The following is a 27,045-nucleotide window of genomic DNA, read 5'->3' as shown; positions in this document are numbered from 1 at the left end:
AGCCTCTGCTGTCCCCTCTCCAGCAGTTCCCTGTCCTTCTGGAACTGGGGAGCCCAGAACTGGTCCCAGTGCTCCAGATGGGGCCTCCCCAGGGCAGAGCAGAGGGGCAGGATGACCTCCCTCCACCTGCTGCTCACACTCTTCCTGATGCCCCCCAGGATGCCCTTGGCCTTCTTGGCCACCAGGGCCCATTGCTGGCTCATGGGCATCCTGTTGTCCACCAGGACTTCCAGATCTTTTTCCTCAGAGCTGCTCTCCAGCAGGTCACCCCCAACCTGTGCTGGTGCAGGGGGTTATTCCTCCCCAGGTGCAGGACCCTGCACTTGCCCTTGTTGAATTTCATCAGGTTCCTCTGCCCAGCTCTCCAGCCTGTCCAGGTCTCGCTGTGTGGTGGCACAGTTATAATCAGGGTGGTAATCTGTCTGTTGGAGTGCTAACCTAGGATGGGGAGACCAGGTTTCTCACACTGAAAAACAGCCCAACAACTTGCTTTCTTTGCCTCTGGGTTCTCCCCTGGGGAGGGGAGAGATGTCCCCTCTTTTAGGAGGTTTGGCAGAGCTCTTGTGTGTTGTAAAGGCCAAGTGCATTGCAGTGCTGTAGTTCAGATATGTAGCTGTTTTTTCTTTTAACTTTTAAATGCCTTGCTGCAAATTTGATATTCCATCAGAGAAAATCTGCTTGGACTTGATTTTTAGAGGGAAAGGAATTGTTTGGTTGAGAGGAATGCTCGGAGAGAGGAGTGAGGATGGCCGGCGGCAGCTTCGTCTTTATTAGAATTACAGACCAGTAGTGGAATTTTAATGAAGTCTTGCAGGATGGATGGGCAGAGGTGCTTCTGTCAACAGTACTTCTCTGCTGCCGTGGTAGGGGTTTTTTTTGTCCTTTTTTTGATTTCTCAGCTTATTGCCGTGGTAAGTTACTGTAGCAGCGAGATGGCTGTTTGACAGAGCGTGTACCTCGTTGGCCTCTTGATTGCTCCACATGAAACTTTTCTCCTGGACACGCAGTTTCTACAGTGAATAAAGCGTTAGCCTGAAGCCAAAGGATTCTTTTGAGCTCCAAGGGCCTGTTTAGAGACCTCAGCAGGTGATACCATGTATTTTGTCTTGGGAACACAAGGTGTTCCAGTGAAAAAAGTTATAGAAGAGCTACATATTGCTACATAGCACTTGATTATACCTGTTCTTTTAAGCAGTACTTATCTTAACATCCTTAGTTCCTCTGTGTGCACGTGCCTGTATTGCTCTTACAGAACCAGGTGATCGATATTTAAGGCCCCCAGAAAGTGGGATTTACTAAAGCATCTGTTGTCCCTGGAGCAGGGAGGTCTGCAGTAAGGCCCTGAGCAGCACCTTTCATTAACAACAATGTGGAAGGATGAACTTTGAAAAATTACTGAAGATGCATGGCTTTTTCCTTCTTTATTCACCACGAAGCTAAGACAAAGTTAGTTGAACTTGTAGTTGGAGCACTTAATTGTGTTGCATTCAGATAACAAGATCTCTCATCGTAGGTGGACGGGAGGTTCTTTTACTTTGTGGCATGAATAAAAGGATATTCACAATTTATAATTGTATGCATGTCCTGAGACTTAATGTATATTAATAACTGTCCTGTGACTTTTTTTCCTCCTCCCTTGTTGCTTGGTCTTGCTTTTCTATTAAGATGCCTGTGACTGAAACATTCAAGTTTAATAGATTTCTGTCCTGAAAGAGACAGAATTCCCACGTTGCACATAGACTGTAGGATTTTTCTGAATTAATTCCTGCTTCAAATCCCATAGCTGGGGATAAATATATCCAATCTTGACCAGAAAATCTAGGCATGAGAAATCCAATAAAAACCTGATATGATGGTGGTGGCTTTTGCTTCCTACTAGTTAATGAGACTCCGAACATGATGAATTTAAGTGCTGGGGAGACTACAAGGGGAATAGATCTTCGTGGCCAGCCCACACCTAAATAACACCTCCAGCATCCTAGGCAAGGGAAAGCATCGCTCTGGTCCTGAAGTGTCTTCTGTTTTCAATTGGACCCTTGTAAAATTAAGGGTGTTTTATGTCTGGCTGGGTTTGATCAGGTTTCAGTTTCAGCTGCTGGGTCTGCCTATGGCTTTGAGAAGCTGTTTTTCCTGTTCCTAGATGTGTGTTTTGTGGCTTTCTCCCTTCTCCTCTGCACCCCCCTTTTGAAGTAGTGTTTAATTGCGTTTGCTTTGGTAAGCAGCTTCTGTGACCTGGGCCTTTTGTTATTTACTGTTCTTCCTGCCTTTGTATCTCCTGCAAATTTAGTGACTGCTTTCGTGCAAGTCACTCACTAAAATGTTAAATGGCATAGGGCCAAGAACCTACACCTGATGGACCTCACTGGTGGTGGTTTCCCATTGACACTGGCATTCAAAGAGCAGTCATTGATAAAGTTTTAATCTTTTACATGTATTTGCCTGAATTTTTTTCTTTTAGTTTTTCTTTTTTTTCTTTTTATTTTTTTTCTTGTGGCTAGTATTAGTCAAAATGTGTTGTGCTAGCCCAAAAATGTTACATAAATCTAAAAATATTGTATCAAACCTGTTACTTATTAATAAAACTATTCATTTTATAGAAGTCAAATTAAATAAGATAACTTTTTTTGTAAGACCATGTTGATTGACACTGTTTTTGCTGTTAATGCCTCAGTACTCTGAGCCCTCTGTTGTTTTTGATAAACCTTTACTGAGTTGAGACCACAGTACTGATCTCTTTAATGTTTTGATATTTTTTTTTCTGTTCTTTCCAGCCAATTTGAACTCTCTCAATATCCCAAGACTTCCTGGAATTAAACACTGCTGCAAACATTCTTTGAATAACTCCCACAAGAAAAAAAAAAGTTCAATCACCTCCATAATATTTTAAGATTGTTAACTTATAAATGTTAAATAACATCAGCTTGATAGATTTTGTTGAATGATCATATGCCATTCTATAGAATATTTGTTAATATACCACCATATTCTTATTTTTAGGTAATATGCATATATGCCTTCTTTTTAGTTTTCTTTGCTTACTTCAAAGCTGTGTCTCTGCTCTGACCTCTCTGGCGTTTATTCACGTTCTCTGCTCTGAATCCCCCTGCCCTCTTCCAACCTCTTGTCTCTTTCACTCATAGTTGCCTTGTGGTTTGGGTTTTATTGGGGTTGTTTTGATTTGGTTTTAATAGGTCAGATTTTTTTTGTCCCCATGATATTGTTTTGAGGGTTTCTAGTAAAAAGTTCTTAAATAGTTAAGAAATTTAAACAGAGGATGTGGGCAACTATTGTCTTAGTTGATTTGACTCAATTTCCAGCTTCTTGAAGTTGTCCTTTTAAAGTGCAAATCCCTATGTATTAAGCTGACTATTTCTTATTAAAATGTTGATGAATCAGTTGTGTTATTTTTCTTTTGCAATCAGTTTACAATATCTACTACTTAACAACTGCCTTGGCTAATACTGACTTAATTTCTTGAGATCTAGCTCACAAATTGATGTTCACAGATAAAATTGATACTCACAGATGAGGGCTGAAGAGTTGATACCTATGTTTGTTGGGTTTTATTTTCCCCTTTCAGGGCCCTTGCTGTGTTTGGTTTGGTTTTTTTTTTTTTTGGAGTTCTTTATCAATTTATGTAACATTAAAGATGGGTTGTAGCCTTTTTTTTTATTTACTACCCTCAAAATTATTTGAGGGTTAGTTAGTGATAGAAGCTTTACTGCTTTGAGTAGGTATGTGTGTGGGGCTGAATTCTGTGGCGAGTATTAAAGAGTATGTTTGAGCTGTGCTGTCGTGGGGAAAAAGGCATTGTTTGAAATGCTGGGCTCTGTGTCAGTGACAGTCCAGAAATGCATCCTGACCTCCTTCTGGAGATCTTGCCTTCCTGTTTTTTGAAGGGGAGAATGTGTCTCTGGCTAATCCACATTGCTAGAAACCAGCCAGTAGAGTCCTTTTGGGCTATCAACTTCTCTAATGGTGTTATCTCAAGGGGTCTGGTGGCTATTTTAATCATTACAAGTGCTCTCAGTTTTAAGGCAAAAGATGATATGAGGATCTAACTGAATTTATTTTGCAAAGCTTGAAGTTAAACTGTTGTATTGAACTGTTGTCTTAAATTGTTAACCAACAAATTATAATTACAGTTTAAATTTATGATGTAAAATAGTTGGTTACATAAGGAAAATGCCAGAAAAGATGAAAATAAGACCATTTAGCTGTGGAGACAAAACTACTAAGTTTGCCCATGCTGAAAACTGCAGAGTCAACTGCTGTGAGTTTGTTTGGGTTTGGTTTTTTTTTTTAATTTCTGTGCTTGTTAATCTTAGGATAAAAATAGGAGATTTATATTCTGATTTTTGTCAGAGGGCATTTTAGAGAATATTGTTTCTCAAGTATTGCTTTACTCTTAGAGGTAGCAGTTGTGAAACAGTAATAAGTGTGTAACAATCTTGGCATTTAAAAAGTTATTCCACCCTTGCTTCAGGAATAAGGGTTTTCTTTGTTCTTTCTGGGATTTTTTGTTTGTTTCTAATTCTTCACTTACTGGAGAGCCTTCTGAGATAAAGATGTTTTATGCTGTGTAAATGTTGAATTTTTTTAAAAAAATAAAACTTTCTTTTCTAGACACCCAAAAACATTTTCCTTGTATAGGTCACCATTAAAATTGTAAGGGTTAAATGTGTGGCTGCTTTGATTGTGAGGGACGTATCTAAGAGAAAGCTCTAAAATCCTGGGTTCTTTGTCCCTTTTCCTCTCTTCTAATTCTGTTATTCCGGCAACTTTTCCACTGGCCCTGCTCTTCAGCTGCTGGGAACTCTCAGACACTGAAATACAGATGATGAAAATATAGAAAGCGGAATTTAGCGGAGGCAGCCATGTTAATTTCTGTTCCATTTGAAATGCAGGAAAATATCATCTGCCAAATGGAAAAGGACAATCGGTGGGAAAAGAAATGTTCTTTTCGAGCTTCTAAGAGCAGTGACAATGGAGAGAAAAAATACTATAAAAAGTAGGCAGCTCCTTTTTCAAGATTTTTGTTTTTAATGTATTATGCATGATTAACTGTACACAGTTGCTCTTTTGGAGTCCTGAATGACTGAATATTACATGGCAGGGCTTAGACTGTTTTTACTGCATTGCACTCTGCATTGAGGGGGGGGGGAATAGGGCTTAGCTTCATGGCAGTTTTGCCAGTCTTTAGTATAATTTTTGAATACATTCATACTTCCCTTATTTGCCTTTTTTAATGTCAAGCGTTGCACATAAGATGTTCTGCTGTTGCTATGCAACTGCTAAATCCAATATTTAATATTAATAAAAACCCGAGTGGCATTAGCATCCTTGAGAACAGTGGGCTAGCAAACTATGATTGTACAATATCCAAGCTGTAAAACTTGGCAGGGACTTCAGCGTGCAACTGCATTCACGGCAAACTGGGGGGCATGAGTCATTGGCAGTTGCTATTTTAAGAGCGGTGAGTTTGAGTAAAATTTCTGAGCTCTTCTGATTTTTATTTATATATAGAGAGAGAGAATATATTCCTTTTAAACAAAAAGACAATGAGATTGGTTAGCTCATTTCCTTACATTTCAGACACAAATTCTGAGGAGTCACTACCCATAAAAGAGTCAGTGTTATAAGCCTATGGGTCAATACCCTGATTTTCCTATTTTTCTTCTAGGTCAGGTTGGTCGGCCCTTTCCCACTGTTCCTGCCACTTCCTGAAGCCTGAATTGGCTTTTTTTGGAGGCAGTGCTACTTCTCTGCCTGACAAGGTGCTGTTCAATGGGATATTTTTCCAGTTTCTCCTCTTCCACCTTGTTTTCTGATCTCTCCCCTATTTCTCTTTACTCTTGACTGTTGTTTCACCGTCACTCTTTCACCTTTTTTGGGGATTTTTTTGTTGTTGTTCTCCACATGGTGCTTTCTGAGATTAGATTTTTAGCATCAGCCTGTGCTAAGCATTAGGTCAAGGCTGGTGCTGTGCCCTGGCAATGCTTTGGCCATTTAAGTTGTTTTTGCAGCCATTGCAAGTTCTGTAAGGTCCTGCATCTGATATCTAAAGATGTTAGTGCACTAGTGCTCCTGCTGACACCCAAAGGGCTGTGACGCTGCTTATCTTATGGACAGCAGTCTTCAAGAGGAAAGGACAACTTTGATGTTAGATCTGTGTATAGTCAGAATTATTTTAGAATTACTGTTCTTTTGGAATTTCATTCCTAGCACACGATCACCTAGATTTTGATTGGTTTCTTAAAAGGGCTATTTCGGGTAGTTTATCTGTCCCCAATTCACCCATGCAAGTTTCTGTAAATTTATAAATGTATTTTTGTGTCTTAAATTGTTTTGGTTTTTTTTTTTTCATTTCTTCTTCTGCCTCTCAAAGACTCAGGCAAGTAGGAGAAGCTGCCCCTAGCTACATGCAAACTGTTACTAAACCTACAAAGCAAAAGTATTAATGGGGAGGGGGGGAAATGCAGTAAGCTGTAGTCTTGAGTTTTATGGACATATTGGGAATACACTTTTATAAGCAGGTGAAATTTGTCTGTCCCCCTCAAAGTAGTCTTTGTGCTTCTCATATTCACTCTGCTAACCTGGCTTCTCACACTGTTGGGTAGTTAATAGCTCTGTAGATTTTACTGCCAGCAGGGGTTTAGTGTAATATTGATTTAACATTTTCAAATAATGGCAGTAATTTCAGTAAAGGTTTTTCCTCTTTTGGAATAAACTAAAATTGGTTAGATTTCTTTTAAGTGAGGCGTAAATCATGGCCTTGAAGTAAATCAGACTGTGTATCTTAGATGAGGATCTGTGATTGGAATTTGGTTCTTTAGTGGCATGGCACTGCTGAATCCCTTTCCTCTGAATTTTCTCTCCTCAAACCTGTAACTCTTCAAGAAATGCTGGTTCTAATCTTTTCTGAAATTCAGAAAATTAACTGAATGCCACTCAGACAGAAGAATGTATTTTTTTAATTGAGAAAATTTACCTTATTTCAGTTTGGAGGCTTAAACGAGAGATTTTTTTCATATAAAAACTACCTGCTCATGTTGTAGAACCTACAACTTCCTGTTTTCTTTTTGAACTTGTTTATTTCAATGTGGTAATGTTCTTTGTTTTTAACCTGGCCATTTACAAAAGTGCAGGAGTTGATGGACTCTAGATCGTGCTGCGATTTGTCGGTAGTTCACTCGTTGCAATTGACCCATGCATCTTGTAATACTTAGAGAAAACACGTTGAGCTCTGTTCTTGGAACAGATAAATATAGAACTGCTGTATTGTGAATATTCTTGTAGTGACGTACTTAATCTAGAAAGCTAACAATTCTTTTATTTGCTTTTAGGGTTTGAAAGTATTCTAGAAGGCCTGTTTGGACCTGGATTATTAAAAGATCTCAGTTTGTTTAAAGGTATTCAATCTCTATGTTTGTATCTTGTTCTGCATTTCTAATGACAGAAGCAACCCCAGCTCTGCCTCTAGAAAATGTGTGTTACCGTGGTGATTTGTGCTTTTTTTCCCCCTCCCCCAGGCAGTGCTCACAGTTAGTTTCATATTGGCTAAAATTACTAATGAGTGTGCGTTCATCTTTATGTAGCTGGGAGTGTATTTGGCAGTGCTCAGAAAAACAGATTTGTTGTGCATAGATAAAATGTGTACAGTTTGGTAAGCTGGGGATTTAGAAAAGATGGCCGAAATGCAGCCTGCATCCTCAGAATGCAGGCAAGAATGTTGTGAAACAGGTATTTAATTTGGCATTTCTCTTTTGGCTCCAGTTGTGTCACGGTTTATGAATATGAAGTAATTTGCTATTCCTCTGATTTACAGACTGTGAGCCTGAAGGTGTTTCTGATTGGTCTTTTGATGAAAATTGTCTTTTCTGCTGCCTGAGAAGAGAAAAAGTGAAGGTAACAATGCAGATGTGTGAAGCTAGTAGTTGTAGGGGAGGGACAAAGGGAGGGAGTTTGCTGCTCCAAGTTAACAGAACATAGAAAATCTGCAACCTCCTACCCGTTTCCCCTCCCTCAGAAAAAGGCTTTCTGAATTAAAATAATACAAGCTAATGAAGACTTGCTGCTTCTCTGCAACTTTTTCTTTGTAGGATGTGATGCAGATTTTTCTGTGTAGTGGCTCTTCCTGTTTGGTGGTTTTTTTTGTTTGTTTGTTTGGGGGGTTTTTTTGAGTTCTTTGTAAGGGGTCTTGTTGGGATCATGTAACCCTTCCCAGTGGAGCCAGACTTTGGCTTGTGCATGTTTCCTACAGCCAGACTCTGGGCTTATCTTCAGTATGGAAATGTGGTGCATTTTAACAACCTGGAGTCTTGTTCCCTATCTTGGAATCTCTTTCCCTGTGGGCCGTATCTTTTTATTAAAGGGCTTATATGGATGGTAGATTTTTGCACTTTGCTTCTTTATAACAAAGCCAGAGCCTAAACACGGACAAGTCACTTTGCCAACGTAATAAACTTGTGGTTTGTTTTCTTAATGAGATTATAGCTCTATATGAAACAAAGGCTGCCACGCTATACCAGGGTGCTGCTCGGCCCCTGTGTTGGAATGATGATTGTTCTATAGCATAGGAAGGAAGGCTCATCTGTTTTGGCAAGACTTCACTTGTTGGAACTCTTAACTACAACTTCTTCCTGCACAGTGTAAAACAACATGCAGAGTGGATCTCTCTCAACTTAGAAATGAAACAAAAGCACCCTTCCCTCTGCGGCAGCTCACGTATGGCTGCTTGTTTGTAAAGGAAGTACCTTGTTTACACTGATACTTGCCATGTTGCCAGTTTATGCTTGTTTTTGTATTCCAGTTTCTGTTAAGGTGTGGGGAGGAGGGGTAGGAATGCTTGCAGTTAGAATACATGTGAGGTGTAATTCCTTCCTTGAGACTGGCAGCAGGTAAGCAGTATGTAAGGAGTTCTGTCTTGTTTGACTTAGGTCATCTCATAAAAAGACAAAATTCAACTAGTAGCACAGTTCTGGTTAAGCCATTGAACTGATTCAGGAATTAATTCTGTGGTGTGGTCAGAGATTGATCATAGTCTGAGAGTATCTAGCATCTTCACAAAGATGGTTTACATCTCAATTGTCCTAACAGGCCCCCAGTAACTAAAATACAGCTCTGGAAAATCAGTGATTGTTACATGAATCATAGAATGGTCAGAGTTGGAAGGGACCATAAAGATCATCCCGTTCCAACCCCCCTTCCCTGGACAGGGACACCTCCCACCAGACCAGGGTGCTCCAAGCCCCATCCAGCCTGGCCTTGAACCCCTCCAGGGATGGGGCAGCCACAGCTTCTCTGGGCAACCTCTTCCAGGCTCTCACCACCCTCACAGCAAAGAATTTCTTCCTAGTATCTTAACCTAAATCTCTCCTCTTTCAATTCAAAACCATTACTCCTCGTCTATGGCTCCACTCCCTGATCTCTCCTGTAGCCCCTTCAGGTACTGGAAGGCCGTTATAAGGTCTCCCTGGAGCCTTCTCTTTTCCAGGCTGACCACCCCCAGCTCTCTCAGCCTGTCTTCACAGCAGAGGGGCTCCAGCCCTCGGAGCATCTTCATGGCCCTCTGCTGGACCCGTTCCAAGCGGTCCATGTCCTTCCTGTGCTGAGGACTCCAGAGCTGGACACAGCACTCCAGGTGGGGTCTCACCAGAGCAGAGTAGAGGGGTAGAATCACCTCCCATGATCTTCTGGCCACACTTAACAAGTGCAAAGACAAAAACTAAGAATGCAAATGTCCGCCATATAGTGTGCTGATTGGGCACGTTCATCTTGTCCTTTCCAAGCTTCTATACAGCCATTATTCAGAAGCTGACATATCATTATTTATATTTTCATGTCCTTTACTGGACTTTTCTTTCTAGTTGAGCATAGTAAAATGTAGCCCATGATTGTGAGTGTCACTGAAAAACTGGCAATGTGTTCCTTAAGCTGGTGGTAGGTGTCATTGATGTGAAGGTTCCTTGTGGTTTCCTCTTGTACTGTACGGTTACTTTTCAATGGGTGAAAGAAAAGATGCAGATGTGGTCACCCCTGATGTGTTCTGTGGTGTTTTGGCATCGGGGGTCTAAGGAGGTTTTAGGATTGTGTAGAGATTGCCACAGGATGCAGCAGGGCCATACAGCATCGCTAGGCAAAGGCACCAAGGGAAGGGGAAGGAGGCTATAAGCTCGGAGCAGGCTGGAGAGAAACAGGAGTTAAAGGCTGTGCTAGTGTCAGTCAGCCACTATGGCCTGGGTAGAATAATTTTTATAAATAAAACCCAAGCAATTTCTGTCCCTTTATGTTTCACTAGCCACAAATAGCCATTGCAAACCATTTTTCTTGGAGCTAATTGATAAAGAGGGGCAGCAAAGAGAGCTCTGGGCACACACTTGTTTGCTGTGTGGCCGGGGATCCCTGGCTGTCCGGGGCAGTGGGGAGGGAGGGTGAACCAGCCCATTCAAATCAGACTTGTGGCTTCTCTGTTAGTCCCACTGATTCTCCTCACACTTGGCACGGGGCTTCTTTGATGTGTGTAGGATTTATTATTTTTTGTTAGGATTATGGTGGTTTTGTGGTTTAGCTTTTTTTTTTTTCCTGCTCCCCAGCTTCTCTATCTGTTCTGTTGGGTTTTGGGAGGGGTTTTTTTTTTGGTCATTTTGTTGTTGTTTTGTTTTTGAGGGAAGAATATGGTTCCTTTTAGACCTAGTTGGTCATTTTGTTGTTGTTTTGTTTTTGAGTGAAGAATATGGTTCCTTGTATGGGTTCTTGTATGTCAATTAAGAGAGATGGTGAGATGGGAGTGCTTCCTTTCCTTTGTAGATACACCAGATTGCTGCACTGCTGGCCCTTGCTAACGTTATTAGTTTGTGACACAGAGTTTAATGACTCTTTAATGGGAGCCTTCAGAAAGTGTGGATTTAACAACATCATAGCTTGAATTAAAATATCAGGGCCTTAATTGGTACAAAACCTTGTAACTTCATTTGGTATTTAGCCAGACAGTCTTCAGCTGATGGACTGAACTAAATTAGAAATGGTACTAGTCTGTTGGAAATCTCTTCCATCCAACATCTGTACTGATATCTTTACCTCCTTTCTAGGGAGCTGCAGGCTCAGTCTTCTGCAACTGCTAAAACTTGGCTGTTCTTGTCCATAATATGGCAACAGTTGTGCTTTCTGTGCCACAGCCTCTATTCCACGCTTTTCCTTTTTTATTGTTGATGTGCATCCTCTTATCTTCTTTGGAAAAGAACTGGGCAGTTCCTGGGATGACTTGGGTTTGTTCTTGTACCCTGGTGAGGTACGGAGGTAGAAAGGGTGTGATTGATGTATCTGTGAGCAAGACAGCCACAAACCACGTATTATAAGAGTGTGGCTGTGGCTGGCCTTTTTTTCCAATGAGTACATCTCTACCAATACCTCCTTTTGGATTAGTGGAATAATTAATCAGTATACTTGATTTTTACCTTTGAGTGACATGTAGGTACCTGATGTGACAAGTTCAAAACCAATAAAAATCTTCAGGGTTTGGTTTTTTTTTTCTGGATTTCATTTGCCCTTGAGAATTCCTAGTTCAAAACCAATAAAAATCTTCAGGGTTTTTTTTTTTTTCTGGATTTCATTTGCCCTTAAGAATTCCCTGTGCCTTGAGAGTTGTGCTCAGGGAGTATTGAGTTCTGAACTACAGGATGAAAATTGGAAGCTGAAATGAGTTTATTGGCGGAGCTGTTTAAGGGAGAAAAAACCTGCTTGCTCTCCCACCCATTTCAGTGATGTTGGTTCTTGCTTTTACAAGATTCAATCAGATTCAATTACATGCATTCTTCAAAGGATGGAGAACCATCTGCTGAAGTATTCTGAAAAGATTAATTTATTTGTAGCAGTAGTTCTGCTTGCAAATTTTCAGAAACGGCATGGATTTTTTGGCAGTCAAAATACAAGACAGTTTTTGATAGAGAAATGGACTTAATTGTCTTCGTTTGAAAGGGATAATGAAATACAAGATAAAGCAGGGAGCTAAAACCTCCCAGACAATTTTTTTTCCCAAATCCAAACGGTTGTGTATGGTAATGTAGAGCTTTTAGAAACTAGATAATTATTTTTCTCCCTTCCATTGCAGAATACTCAATTGTTTCAGTGGTGTGATCAGAGAGAATGACTAGTTACCTAAGGAGCTGCTACCAGGTTATTATCACAGGTGTCTGTGCAGAAATACATGGGTACATAAATGTTACATGGGCATAAAATACAAAAAAAAAAAAGCAAGTTTAGCAGCTCTGCTGCCTGCTTATAGTGAGAGGAAGCAGATTGGGTTCTGTGGGACCAAACCCAGGGAATTCTCATTGGGATTGTCTGCAAATGTGGTAATTCTCAATTCCTTATGGGCTTTCTCCTTTGCAGGAAGATTTAAGAGTGTAGTTTGCAAGGTGGTTGGGTTTGGTTGTTTTGGATTTTTGCCTTTTTTTTTTTTAACTGAAGCTTTTCCTTCTAAAAGGCTGTGGTACATAGAAGACCCATCAATTCAGCTGAAATGAAGTCTACTTGCCTTATCTCTTTTTAATTATGGTTCTTAATTTTTCAGTGTGGCTTTATTTAATAACTGACAGAGCTATCATTACAGAAGAGATCTGTGGTTTCATGTAGAATATTTGTATCAAATGAGAGAGTTTCTACTGTCATTTGTTCATAGTTGGAGCTCAAGCCTAGTTTAAGATTTATTTTTTTTAAAAAAGATGCAGATAGATAAAGTCAGAAGAAAGCACCAGTAATAAGAGGGGAAATTGGAAACAGAATCCTTAAAGAGGATTCAGTTGAGTATATTGATTTGGAAAAGAAAGCACTATTGTCTAAAGCTACATAAAGCAATTCATATGTATTAAAAAAAAAAAGGGAGGGGGGGACACACAACTAATCTCATTAGTTGGTGAGAGCAGAACAAGAAGGATAATACTCCTAAGTACATTAAGTATTTTATAGATATATTTAAGCTACAAAAATAGCAAGAGAGAAAATTACTTCTAGGTGCATATTCTGGAGTCTCATGCTGTTGATAGCAGAAGGTTGAGTCTAATTTTTGAGGGACCTGGGCTTTGGTGTAAGGACCTGTAATGATTCTTCCAGTTGTGAAGAAGTGTGGTACATCATGAGAAGGAGTCATTTTAAAATTTAAAGTTACTCTGATATGATTTGGATGTTTTTAAAAGCTTGTAAGTAACTGCTTTACACAAACATCTGAAAGCTAATATGCCATTACTTGATTATGATTAGTCATAATAACAGCCTCTGAATCTTGTGTCCTTTCACGATGGAGGAATATAAACAATAAGAAGTAAACTGCGGTAAGTGTCTGAATACTCCCAAAGAGAAGCTACCACTATAATTTAAAGCATTAACTTGCAGAATAATTGAAAATGGCAAAGGAAATATCTGAAAATGAGTTGAAGTTGCGGAACTCTTATGATTTTTTGATGGCTTGAGAGTGTGTTTAAGCTGTGTGCAGGGATCCTAAGTGTGCTGGAAGATGCTCTAAAACATTTTTAATGGATTTCATCACTTTAAAAAAAAAAGAAAAAACCTCAAGCATTTAGACTGTCAGTTTTGCATTGGGTGGTTTTAAAATAATTTGTACGGAGGCTAAAACCTGAAGAAACTGTTTGTGATAATCTCCAGCTGTGTTTAGAAGTAATCTGGGTGCTGGAAGATGCTCTAAAACATTTTTAATGGATTTCATCACTTTAAAAAAAAAAGAAAAAACCTCAAGCATTTAGACTGTCAGTTTTGCATTGGGTGGTTTTAAAATAATTTGTACGGAGGCTAAAACCTGAAGAAACTGTTTGTGATAATCTCCAGCTGTGTTTAGAAGGTTACAGTTTTGCTTGTGCACAAATGTGAATATAAGCATATTGTATTTTCTCTGGTTCCCCCCCCTTATAGATAATAAATGATATTCGGTAGCTATGGATCAGTCAAGTTAAATTTGTTTTTAAGTTGGTAAATCTGACATCAGTCATCTTAATAAGAAATAAAAGTATTTCTTACTATAAAAGTATAAAATCTGACATCAGTCATCTTAATAAGAAATGAAAGTATTTCTTACTATAAAAGTATGTGTGCTCAGTAATTGAGGGACACAGTAAGCTAATTAAACTTTCTGAATTGGTAGTTGATGCTGAGCTGAGAACAGTTCTAGGTTCTTTAAAGGGTGTGCTCAGAATTGAAAAGGATCTTGATAAATTTGAGAAATGGGACAGACTGACTTGTTTTGTCGAATCACAAGTTACAGATGCCTGCCCAGCAAGAGCATTGTAAAAGTATTGAATGATTTTTGGGGCTATATCAAGAGAGGCATTTGTCTTAATACCTGGAGAGGAAATTTCTTCTCTTACCTAAATCCTGGTGAAGCCTCAGCTGGCTGTAGCATTTTGAGAGATATAGACAAACTGAATAGCATGGAAATGAAAGCAACAAGAACGACTTGGTCTTGAAGGCAGAAGCAGGGGAAGGAATGAAGAAAACCTCTGGTGCCCCTAAGGCTTGTCTACAGAAAATAGTAGATTATTCTCCTTTGCACTGGCTAAGAGTTAAAAAGACTGTACTGTCTTAAGAAAGGTAAAGTGTTGGAGAAGACAACCTAGGGATGCTGAAACATTCCTTTCTTCCTCTCTGTTCCTGACCTTGCCTTGGGGTGGGATGGGGGGCTGGATGTATCCCTAGAGTCCATGGGTTGGCTGGTAAAGTGTGGGTGCTCTGTGGGAAGCCTCCCTCCGTTTTCTCCACAAAGGCACATCAGAATTATCTCATAATATTCTAGCTTGTAGGTGCTTCCCGTTCCATCTGCGTGTGGCCCGTGGCTTAAACGTGAAGCTGCTGTTGCCTTGTCTGTACAAATCCAGCCTCCATCACACCTTTCCCCTCCTGCCAGCAATTCAGTATTTAGAATCCCTGGATCAACATCTACCTACAAGGAGGTGAGGATCCAGCACAAGGCCAGGGTCTCCAAGATTAGGTGGTAGTCTCTCAAGGTCATGCATTGACCTTGCACTTTGAACCCTGAGCCTTGTATTTCTAAGGGTCTTTGACTTAAGTTATACAGCATAACTATATGATTAACATACAGAAAGAGCTTTAACCCTTTGGGAGCACGTGCAAACCATGCTGTGTGTCTTTTCCTGAAGCATCCTTGGTCAATGTGGTGGTACTACATGTTCTCTGATAGAATTCCAGGCATGGTTCCCACCTGAAGAGAAGCACAAAGGGAATAGAATGAATGCTGTGTTATAAATAATACGTAAAAGTAACTGGTTGGATTTTTTTTCCAAGGTATTTGTACCCAGTGACAGCGCTATCTAAATATTAATAGGCTTTCCTTCTTCCTACTGCCTGTACTGAAAACTTTGATGTGATTTGGGACTGTGGAGTGAGAGGATAAGCCTGAAGAAAGTGCATCCAAATAATGGTTATTGGGAAGACGTGGTGGAAAATTAAAAAAAAACAAAACCAACAAACAAATGAACAAAACCAACAAACCAACCAACCAACCATCTCCCGAAAGCAAACACTCCCCCTGCCCCCCACCCCCCCAACTTCTCAAAGTTGACTTTGAATAGCAATGAAATGTTTAGTGTGGAAACCTGAAGTTTTATTCTAGGAGTGAACCAGCTGTGAAGACTGCTGGAATAATTTTGACACAATTAATAAAAAAAAAATAATAAGGCAATAAATAGAAACCTCTCCAGCTTTCATGTAGTCTCAAAAATTCATTTTGTCTCCTGCAGTCAGTGCTGTGCTGCAGATGCCAGAAAATAGCTGAATTTTTTTTTTCTATGCACGAGGTCAAATCTGATTCTTTTATATAACTGTATTTCTTTACATTCTGATGTCTTAGCATGAACATTGATAAAAATCATACACATGAAGAAATGCACACTCCTTAGTTTATGGGTATGAACTAAGCACTGCCATTGCCTTGCTATTCCCCTCTCCTCAATGCAGATCAGATGATCCTTTATTCAGCCATTAACTGGTTTAAGGCACTTTTTCTTTTTTTTTCCCTGCTAATCCTTTTTTCTTCATTCTTTCTCTGTGTAGAAAATGTACAGCTTTAGTTGGCCTAGGTAGATTAAATTGTACTCCTTATACATTAGCTTTATGTGAGTAATGTAAAGTACACTCGTTGGTGGCGAGGCACGCTGCTGCTGAACTCTGCTTCCACGGAGCTGCTGGGTTAGTACTTACTGTGTATTGTCTTAGTTGCAAGAAGCACTGGGAAGATTTGAAATGCATTGTGGTGGTCAAGGGTTATTTTTATTTTAGGCTTCTTCCAGAGCTAGAGTCTGTAGAAGCGCGGAGCGTCAGATGGGGTTGAAGGGGTAACGTTTCCTTCAGTTCTGAATTCTCTGTTTGTCCTTTGAATTCAAAGAAAGTTTTTTTTGCAATGGCTTGTGGGACTTCAGCTAGAGGATGCTAATTAACTCCAATGAATGTTAGCGAGCCAAATTTCTGTGCTTCAGTTTGCAGAGATTCCTTTTAAAGTAAAAATTTCAGCAGTTTGTCTCTAAACGCTTCGATATGCCAGTGATTGTTCTAGCACTCCTGTATGCCTAGATTACTTGTGTTATTAGTTAATTTGCACAAATGTCTGCTCTTTATACAAACTGATAAGCTGAATTTGCAAGTATCTTGATAATGCCTAAAAGATAATGGAGCTTGACTCAGAACGACTGTCAATAACTAGGACAGATCCTGCAGTAAACTTTGGCTGATGCAGAAACAGTTCCCAAAAGAGGATGCAAGGATGTTCTATGAAGTCTCACCTGAAGAGTAACTCTTATAAAAAATATTGGGCTTATTCTCCATAAGAGAATTAACTAGGACAGATCCTGCAGTAAACTTTGGCTGATGCAGAAACAGTTTCCAAAAGAGGATGCAAGGGTGTTCTATGAAGTCTCACCTGAAGAGTAGCTCTTTATTGTAAAAATCTATACAAATACCTCATGTATTTGAAGTATTAGAGAATTAAAGCCCATTTTCAGTGTGTTCATAACATGCCAGTGAGCCCCGGGAGCACTGCTGCTGGTTGCTGGTACAGGACTGCCTGGCACAGAAGTGAGCGCTTTTATTATACTTAACCCATCAGGTCAAATTTGTGTTCTTTAAGATTATCTCAAAGGCGCTAATCTTTTCCTAGGAGAGCCAGCAGGTTTGGGAGCCAGCCTGGAATCTCTCTGGCACAGACAAAACCTCATGTATTTGAAGTATTAGAGAATTAAAGCCCATTTTCAGTGTGTTCATAACATGCCAGTGAGCCCCGGGAGCACTGCTGCTGGTTGCTGGTACAGGACTGCCTGGCACAGAAGTGAGCGCTTTTATTATACTTAACCCATCAGGTCAAATTTGTGTTCTTTAAGATTATCTCAAAGGCGCTAATCTTTTCCTAGGAGAGCCAGCAGGTTTGGGAGCCAGCCTGGAATCTCTCTGGTACGGACAAAAGCATCAGTCCTTTGTGAGGTCTTTACTTCTTCAGGCTCTTACCTTCACAGTAAACGTGCTGTTCTACTCCCCTGTCACCTCTGCCATCACGTGCTTCTCACCTTTTTATTTAGCATAAAACACTGCGTTCTCTATACACTGTCTGAGATAATATTTCCCTTTACTTTTGATAGAGAACTTTTGGAAGCTGTTGGAATTACAAATCTGAGGTGAGAGCCCATGTTGTTCAGGCCAGAGTCCACGGCACTTCATGTTATTACCCTTTGCACGTGGTTCACGTGACTGCCGTGTTCGTTAATTTACTATGGGCTGGTTAGGGAACCTCACTTCATTAAACATCCTGAAGTTTGAGATGGCACAAACTTAAGAATTACTTCTTCTTTTCATTTATTGTGAATGAAAACTGAATTGCCAGTTCTCTCCTTCCCTTCTAGTCCCATGAGGATATGAACCTGAAATCAGCTTATATAGTAGAGGCCAAAAAAACAGATGTAGCCTAGATATTATGATAACTGAGACTTTGGAAAGGTTAACAAAACAAAACACTCCCTAAACCCAAAGCGGGGTTGTGTGTGCGTTCCTACAGTAGGTAAATACAGGTAACTTTAATATAGCTTAAAATGGCAGTGGGGGGAGAGGGCCAGGAAAGAGATTGTTCTCTTAAGCAGAACCAAAGCACCAAACTGAAAGAAATGAGAAAAAGGGATGTGTGTGGGGGGGGTGGTGTGTGTGAATCCAAGCGTTTATATTTTGTATTTTTGTAACCATTGTGTGTGTGGGGGGTGTGTGTGTGTGTGTGTGAATCCAAGCATTTATATTTTGTATTTTTGTAACCATTTTCTTCTAGTTTCTGGAATTGTATTTAAAATGAGTGGTTTATCCTGGCATCCCTCACAATTTAATTATCCTAGATAAAACACTTGTTTCGAAATATTATTGAGATAACTCAGTTGCTTCCAGTTGTGAGAGAGAGAATGAATTTTAATTCATTGCGGGTGTTGTAAGCAGCTAACTTAAGTTTATTTCACTTAAAATTAGCTACTACTGAGCCTTTTCGCTTTTCACAAAAGAACCTGTTTATTGCTAATGCTTAGTCATTTATTGCTTGATTTGCATGAACATTGTGTAAAGAGAACTTTCTGTGTTTTGCTTTCCAACAGTTATTCCTTGAAATAAAATAGCCAAACAAGTGCAGCCAAATGTTGTAAAATATCTAAATCTTCTTCTTTATAGTGGGCTCTCATTTCCCATAACGTTATCAAATCTTACGGGGTTCTGCTGCATTTACAGCAAGAAAACAGGACAAAGCACAATGTTCTGGAGCTGTCAGAAATCAAGTTGTAAATTCAAGAGATTCAGCTTTGTGCTAAATACCTAACAAAGTTTTGAATTTAGTAAAATATTTAATGCCTAAGGAACTTTATTCGTTTTGGAGTCAGGAAGATCTTACAAATATTGACTATCTTTGCAGGAACACTTAGTCAGTCTGGATGAGCCAGCCTCAGAAGCTGGACAAGAAGCTCTGCTTAGACAAGAGCAAGCAAAAATCATTCGTTTTGAAAGGCAAGCGGAAGAGTTCCTCAATGCAGTCTTTTACAGAAAAGGTTGGTTTTAATGGGGGGGTGGGAAATGGTGTCTCTCGCTGGTCTTTTTGCATGCAATGCAGATATCGAAAGATCTGACGTTCAAGTTGTCATTGTATGTTTGGTATTTTTCACTTTTCTTCTTTATATATACATATTGAGATACATGTATTTATATTTATCAAGAGTAAAAATTGATTCTCAAATAATGTGGCAATACAACAACGTGGGCTTGGGACAGAGGGAGAGGGTATAACATATTGAACCCTAAACCAAATCTGAGAACACTGGTGTGTTGCACTTTGGGAGGAATGACTTGGTTCTTACCCAGCAGAAACCAAAGTTTAGGTGAGTGGGTGCCTGTGGAAGAAGGGGCAAGTGGTAGTAGGTGGGTAATTTTTTAAAATATTTTATTTTAATGGGATGCATACTAATGCAGTTTTTCTCAAAGGTCAGTAGTCTTCTCACTGTGGTCTTTAGTGATTGCCCAACCCACCCCCAGCAATCCACAGTATAAATATTGTTGGAATAGCATTAAGGGGGATATATGGAGAATTCAAAACGTGAGCAGCAAAAGAATTGGAAAATCAGTCCTGTAGAATATCCTGAGAACAATGACAGTAGCTCAATGCTTGAAAATCCTCTAAATCTCTTCTGGAGAGTTATGTCAGTTAAACTGTGCTCTTAGGAAGGCACAAAACTCATTTCACTGTTTTCTACCAATCTGAGAAATGTGAATCCAGAGGTTGCTTCCAAATGCATCCTGAATGAAAGTACATTGTACTTATCAGTCTAACCCATGTGGGAGAAAATCTGCCAAATCAGTAATTCCAACCTGTCTGCTGGGGGACAATGAGAGGCTTCAGTTTAACAAATCAGAAATTGCAGTAGCCAGTCCTCAGCCCTTCCTCCCAGTGACCAAAATATTTAAAGGTGTTTTAAGTAGATAACAGTATCTTAGCCTTTCTTTAATGACTCAAATGAATAAATACAAACTACACATTATGATGTATTGCATAAAGTAGAGACTGTGTAGGATGGTAGGGAGGACAGCTATTGCATTAATACTGATAGTTCAGATAATGCTTTTATTCCAAGTCTTCCTTTTCAGTGTCTTTGTTTGTTTGTTTGTTTCTTTTAAGGTTAATGTTTCCTTTTGCTTTTTAATTTCTCCCATCGCTCTTTAAATCCAGAAGGGTTTTAAGAAAGCAAAAATCTAGAGAAAATAATTTTTTTTTCCCATATTACTTTTCTGGTGAGAGGAAAAAATGCACTATCATCAAGAGGAAAAAATGCACTATCATCACTTCCAAATTGTTTATTAAAGACTTCATCCCTTTAACTCTGGGCTTAAATGTATGCCCTGGGTGCGGATGTTATTAGAAATGTATACTTTCCTAATTGTTGGAAAACTCATGGCAGATATTGCAGTGTGTTAATGAGGGGTTTAACACTGTGTCCATGAATACAGAGTGAAGATAATGACACTTCAGGTGTCTAAGAATCGTTGAGAATTTTTTTTATTTTTTTTTAACATGCTCTTCCTTTCCTTTCTCTGGCAAAGCTGTGCTTGGGGCAGGAGTGATGAGGGAGGGGGAGATGCCGGGCAATTCTGAATCCTTAATGCACCGTTGTCAAGGCTGGCTGTTATTTCGGTTGCTTGAAAGGTTATTCTAACCCACACCACTGCCATAAGATCCCCAGGCACTGTCATACCACAGAGGACACAAAGACTGGCAGAGCTGCACCACTCGGAGATGCTGGGCTCTCCTGGCTTCACGCCAGGGATCAGTTTTGTGTTTTTTCTTTTGTTTTCTTTCCATCCTCGCTGCCAGTAACATTTGAGACTGGGATTTTGTAGCGCAGGCAGATCAGAGAAATTGCAGATGTTCCCGTGAGCAGATGCCTGTTGCGTGTCAAGGACGTGAACTCATGTAATTAAAATACACACATAAGGTAATTAGCAGGATCAGCAAACTTTCTGAACAGGTTTATTGTCCATTAATCTTATGTACTTTCTCTCTGCTTTGTGCCTGTGGCACTGACTCAGTAACACTTCTTTCTCATGTTCATACTTCCCAGTGAAGGCAGAGTAGGTGGTACCTACTTGTCCATTACCTCGTGGCAGGATAGAACCTTCTTTTGATGGTTTAATGAAATCATACCTTTTTTTGTTTGATACTGTCCTTCTAAGATTTCAGGATAGATAAAATACACAATCATACCTTTTTTTGTTTGATACTGTCCTAAGATTTCGGGATAGATAAAATACACAAAAGCCATTAAGGTTTAAAGTTCAGAGGTACTGCTCTGGACTATTTGTAGCTGATAAATATTTGCTGTATTTTTCTCCCCTGAGAATTTCTGTGTTTTAGTTAATTTTAGTTTATTTAAAAAAAAACCCCACACCAACAATCTAGACTCCTGGAGTCAAAAAACAGCTGATTGATTTTGTTTTCTTTCCATCCTCGCTGCCAGTAACATTTGAGACTGGGATTTTGTAGCGCAGGCAGATCAGAGAAATTGCAGATGTTCCCCTGAGCAGATGCCTGTTGCGTGTCAAGGACGTGAACTCATGTAATTAAAATACACACATAAGGTAATTAGCAGGATCAGCAAACTTTCTGAACAGGTTTATTGTCCATTAATCTTATGTACTTTCTCTCTGCTTTGTGCCTGTGGCACTGACTCAGTAACACTTCTTTCTCATGTTCATACTTCCCAGTGAAGGCAGAGTAGGTGGTACCTACTTGTCCATTACCTCGTGGCAGGATAGAACCTTCTTTTGATGGTTTAATGAAATCATACCTTTTTTTGTTTGATACTGTCCTAAGATTTCGGGATAGATAAAATACACAAAAGCCATTAAGGTTTAAAGTTCAGAGGTACTGCTCTGGACTATTTGTAGCTGATAAATATTTGCTGTATTTTTCTCCCCTTAGAATTTCTGTGTTTTAGTTAATTTTAGTTTATTTAAAAAAAAACAACACACCAACAATCTAGACTCCTGGAGTCAAAATAAACAGCTGGTTGATTTCAAGTGATGCTGCAGAGGCACTAGCAAATGTTTTCCACTCGCTTTTGAACAGTTTAAATCCGTAGCATTTGGGCTTCATATTAAACAAAAGGCTTTTAATGTGCTAGGTAACTACCCTTGAAAATTGAGTTTTGTGTCCTGAATTAGTGAGTTTATCTTGAGCAGCACTAGAAAGCTCTCAGTAGTCACTCTGTGCCTATTCTTCGAAGTTGCAGATTCCAGAGATGCATGGCTGTAAGCATATGTAATATTTTCTCCCTGACTTTGGAAATACATTCAGCTGGAAGCATTACTGGATTGTACATACGCACATGGATGTACAGCAAAGGAATGATTCTCCTTCAGAAAACATAAGTGACATAGAGCTCTGAATTCCTGCCAGTCCCACTTGTAGATGCTCCAAGCACACGTCAAATAGTTGGTATCGGTGTTATCGTGCCATCAGTTTGTGCCCATCTGGGTTTTCCTAGAACCTTTTCTATGTCCCTCAGCAGCTTATAGTAGAGTGGTCAGAAAATGAAAGAAAAAGAAATGTCACCATCGTGGAAAAAGCCTTCCACACTTCTTCAGGCTTGTGTCCTTGTGGATCATTTGGGGAAGAAAGTGAGAATGTAGATGTACCTAAATTTAAGTTTGACTCGTCTCTTGGTGGCTTCATCAAACTCTAGTGTCTCATCCTTGGCAGCAAGAAAACATCCTGTAGGTTTTACAAGAAAACGGTTACCTATTGACATCAACATCTTGGAAGCATACAGCTGTTATAGTCCTATAAGAATATACATGGTGTATATATATAATATTTTATATACATAATACATAAGGTCTTAGATTGAGAAGGCTGTGCTTAACAGGAAGGAGTTTGGGCTTGATAAAGCTCGATGTGGGCTTTCACCAGGGAACACAGTAGCTGAAACTGCTGCTCTCTAGTTTCTGAGCAACTCTGCTCAGACCTTCCTGGCAGTCAGCCTTCAGAGATCTGCTGAAGCTAGTTTGTTGGATTGATGCACTTTTGTCCAAAATGGTAGTAAAAGGCAAATCTAATGCTGAAATGTCCCACAGAAGATTTTGCTAATGCTTCTAATAGCTCAATCGCAATAGATTACCTTTCAGCCAGGGCAATTTTTTTTAAAGAGGGAGTAAACATTTTTCTATTGTTCCATTTTGAGAGCTGCTTTTAAAGATTTGTTTGGTTTTCTACTGCACAATTTTCTCTGAATGTTTCTTCAGAAATAGAAAATCAAACCTTTTGAGCCATTTCTGGAGGTGTGTGGTTATAGTGTGGTGTTTTGTGTTGAATTTTGGGTTGGGGGCTTTTTTTGGGTGGGGTTTTTTTTTTGGCCAGAGAGCACAATCAGTGTTTGAGGTGAAGTGGCAGGACTGAGGTTCTGTGATTTAGGAGTTACAGATTTGCTTTCACGTCATAAATTACTACTGGTCTAAAATAATGATGCTTTAATTTTCCTAATATGTTTTTGGGTTGCCCAAATCCCCAAATCTCTTTGTATTTCTACACTGTTTGATTTTTAAATAAACTGGAATGTCTATCTGTTCCATTTCACATTTCTTGCTAATAGATTTAGCAAATCTTTCTAGAATAGAATTACTTTCCATGTGACACATCTTGGTTATGTCTATCTGTTCCATTTCACATTTCTTGCCAATAGATTTAGCAAATCTTTCTAGAATAGTATTACTTTCCATGTGACACATCTTGGGTTTTTTGTATATGTGAAAGTTCTTTGGGTAATCCCTGATGCTGCATTGGTGGCAATGATAGAAATGTCAAAAGGAATAGATAGAACGGGATGAAAGACGCTTGAACGTTTGATCTTTGTGTGAATTATTTTGAAGAATCAGAACGACAGGGCTTTATTTCTCAGTGAGCTTGTAGGGGAATGCTGCAACTTTATTCTCCTTTCTCCCCTTCTGTAGCTGCAGGTAAGTCTCTCGTTTCTTTTGCTGAATAACCTGTTCAGTTCTTTTGGAATGAACTTGGTACTTTCCATCATGGATCTAGCTCTCCTTTCTGTTTCCACACCTCCTAAAGGTCTGGTTGAATATATCTCGATTTGAAAAGAAAAGATGAGATTGCATATTTCTCTTAGGAAACTGTTGTTTTGGGAAGGTTATACCAGAATTAGCAATGGTTCTTGTTCAGGTATTCTAAGACTAAAGTACATTTTCTGCGGAAACTATTTTATCTTTGGCTTTCATTTTTTTTTCCCTAGATTTTCTTTTTATTTAATAAACAATGATTGAATATAAAAGCTGTTTTCCTTAAAGTAAAAAAAAAATCTCTAATATTTACAGACAGTCCTAGGGTCTCTGACCCCAATATTCCCCTAGTGGCCCGTGAGATCATGCAGCGAATGATCCGACAGTTTGCTGCTGAATATACCTCAAAAACTAGCTCTACTCAGGACTCCAGCCAGCCCAATAGCACAAAGAACCAAAGCCTGCTGAAAGCATCTCTGGTCGCCTCCTCTCCCACGGCTGCAACTGCTCAGAACCCTGTGCTCAGCAAACTGCTCATGGCTGACCAAGACTCACCTCTGGACCTTACTGTCAGAAAGTCTCAGTCAGAACCTAGTGAACAAGGTAGGACTCTTCTCAGTGTCTTGCATCCTACGGCAATCCCTTCATGGCATTCTCCTTGCACCATCAGACAATTGGAAATCTGGAAGGCAAACGTAAATTGGGAAAGCGGTAGATGTTTTTACGGTAAACTAATGACTAGCTAGATGTGGCTGGGAGAGAAGAGACTTCTGGAAGGAATGTAGGCCCATAGACATGTGTGATTTTTTTTTCTGAAGAAGGGCAAAGGGGACGGACTTGCTCCAAACTCTGGGGACAGGCGTGCTGTTCCTGCTGGGAGCCGCACGAAACAGTCTGCTGAAATAGACCGTGCGCTCGATGATAAGCCAAGTTCAGCCGGTTGTGAAAACCATAATGTGGTCTCCTTTCTGAGGCTCAGTGCACAGTCTGACTGAAGGACTGGTTTATTTTCTTCCTGGTCATGGTGTGAAAACGGTATCTTTTAAAAGCCTGTGAGAAATGGCTTGGTGAAGGCTGTAGAAATGATACCCATGAACTGTACAAAACTTCCAGTTTTATGTGTTTGGAAGAAATGTCTATTTTCTACCTTAAAAATAGACTTGTTGTGCAGAGCACAGATTGAATGACTTGTAACAGTGTTGCAGAGCTTGTTTTAATTTGAAAACCTTGCTTTCTATCAAAAATGGGTTTTAACAAGCAAATTCTGCGAGTGAGTCTAGTACGTGAATGTTTTTTCTAAAACTGTGGAATAGAGGTTATCACACGTGTATCCTCCTGGTAGGATTAAAATTCGCCCCTTTACCCTTCTTTAGGAACGTGTTAGTGTCTGAAATTATTCTATCAAAGTAGGCTGCCCATCCTCGAGTGGAAAAGGTGCTGTAAAATAAATAAATAAAGCCTTTTTATAGCTAGTACAGAATTGTAGGTAGCGCTTTATTCTTTGAACTTAAAGTTTCTGAAGCCTTTTGTAAAAAGGTGAATTTTCTGTGTCCCAACAATACACAGCTTGGGCATCTGGCCACTTCTTGCTCTTAAAGCTCTTATTGAAAGCAGTTGCCACACTTGGGTTACAGAACGGCAGCGCGAGGTTGTGTGGTGTCTTTCTGAAGGCGAGGACCTGTACATCTAGCTGATAGGCGTTTATTTCTAACTAATTTTGTTATAAATGCATTTCACAGGTGTCTTTTGCATATGTGTTTGTAAATGTTAAACTGTTTCTAATTGTGTAGCTTCTTGCTGAAGGAGAGAATCAGTTTTGGTTCTGCTTGATTTTAATTAGAGGATCGTACGGTGAAGGAGAGAATGTACAGAGCTGTTCTTTAGCTACCGTGTGACCAAAAAGCTGTAAGATTATTTATAATGTTCATAACACTTGTTGTGGAATTACATCTGTTTGCTGATGTAATTACTTTTTTTCCAATTTACATTTCATTGTAATTGGGGAGAGGTTTTGCCAAACTTGTTAATGAGAGATTGAAGAGGCTGTTAGCGGTGCTTTTGGTTATATTTCTGTTCTGGTGGGTTGAGGGGAAGCCAGGTAGTTTGTAAACTTCTCCAGGGGGTCTGAGGCTGGCCTCACCTGCCCTCTGAGACTTCTAGGTCATAGTGACCCTTCTGATGGAGGAAGCTTGGACACAAGTGCCACTGGCACCAGCCTGTGCTGAGTTTAGTGCAGCCCCTTGAAAAGGAGGTGCTGCTTCATCCGGTCTCCGTATCTTGTTATTCAAAAGGAAGATTGAATTGTCTCCTTCCTTAAGTTGGGGTTATGGTGTGTTCCCAAATGCAGTGGGTGGAACAGCTTTCCATAAGTTAATTCTAGTTCCTTGTTTATCGTGGGGTTTTTTTCTCCATATGTCAAATGAGAGCTTGAAGCAATCTGAAAGTCATGGTACATTGTTCTTGTGTTGGGTGGTATTTACTTGATTAGATGGAATGAGTGAAGAGCTTTCAAATGTCTCTAGTTTACCTTGCCAACAAGTTTAATTTATCTTTGCCTCATAAATTCCTTGTTTCAAAGTTTCCAGGAATTTCAGATGGCTGTGCTGCTTCTATGACAATGTTGCCCTTATTAAAATGACCAGAATTTCAAGTTGTTTCAGTGCTGTGGGAGCAGGGCTTTTCTAGCAAAAAGCGCTCCCTTTTCTGTTGCCTAGAAATGCTGAGTTTAGCTGAGGGCTTCCAGAGGAGCACGGGTGAGTGCAAGGAAGTGCCATTAATGAGAATGGAAGAAGCAGTCTAGCAGGAAGAACAATTTGCTGTATGGAAGGAGAGAGGAAGTAAAATGGCACAGTAGAGAGGAGAAGGGCAGCAACTTGGCCAGTAGAGACCCGTTGGAGACATGGAAAACAGGATGAAGTTATAGCTGCCAGGTGAGGAGTTGTCCTGCATTTA

General features: G+C 39.7%; 1 protein-coding gene across 4 annotated transcripts in view; it reads left to right on the top strand.

Annotated features, from left to right (window-relative positions):
• The window catches only part of LOC106897831 (ligand-dependent corepressor), a 75,374-nt gene that overhangs the window by 7,649 nt on the left and 40,680 nt on the right, over nucleotides 1-27,045 (top strand). The window contains exons 2-5 of one of the 4 annotated variants that reach the window (XM_014958741.1): nucleotides 7,347-7,412; nucleotides 7,829-7,908; nucleotides 18,950-19,082; nucleotides 24,409-24,696. In XM_014958741.1, the coding sequence (XP_014814227.1) occupies nucleotides 24,459-24,696 (238 nt within the window). In that variant the 5' untranslated portion in view covers nucleotides 7,347-7,412; nucleotides 7,829-7,908; nucleotides 18,950-19,082; nucleotides 24,409-24,458. Of the gene's footprint in view, nucleotides 1-7,346; nucleotides 7,413-7,828; nucleotides 7,909-18,949; nucleotides 19,083-24,408; nucleotides 24,697-27,045 lie in introns of those variants that run through there. The other 3 variants (XM_014958726.1, XM_014958734.1, XM_014958718.1) reach the window with 3 other exon arrangements.

The sequence above is a fragment of the Calidris pugnax genome, unplaced genomic scaffold, assembly GCF_001431845.1.
Source record: "Calidris pugnax isolate Ruff unplaced genomic scaffold, ASM143184v1 scaffold4, whole genome shotgun sequence".
Taxonomy (NCBI): Eukaryota; Metazoa; Chordata; class Aves; order Charadriiformes; family Scolopacidae; genus Calidris; species Calidris pugnax.
Note: the sequence above shows the minus strand (reverse complement) of the source record. Positions and strands in the feature narration are given on the sequence as shown.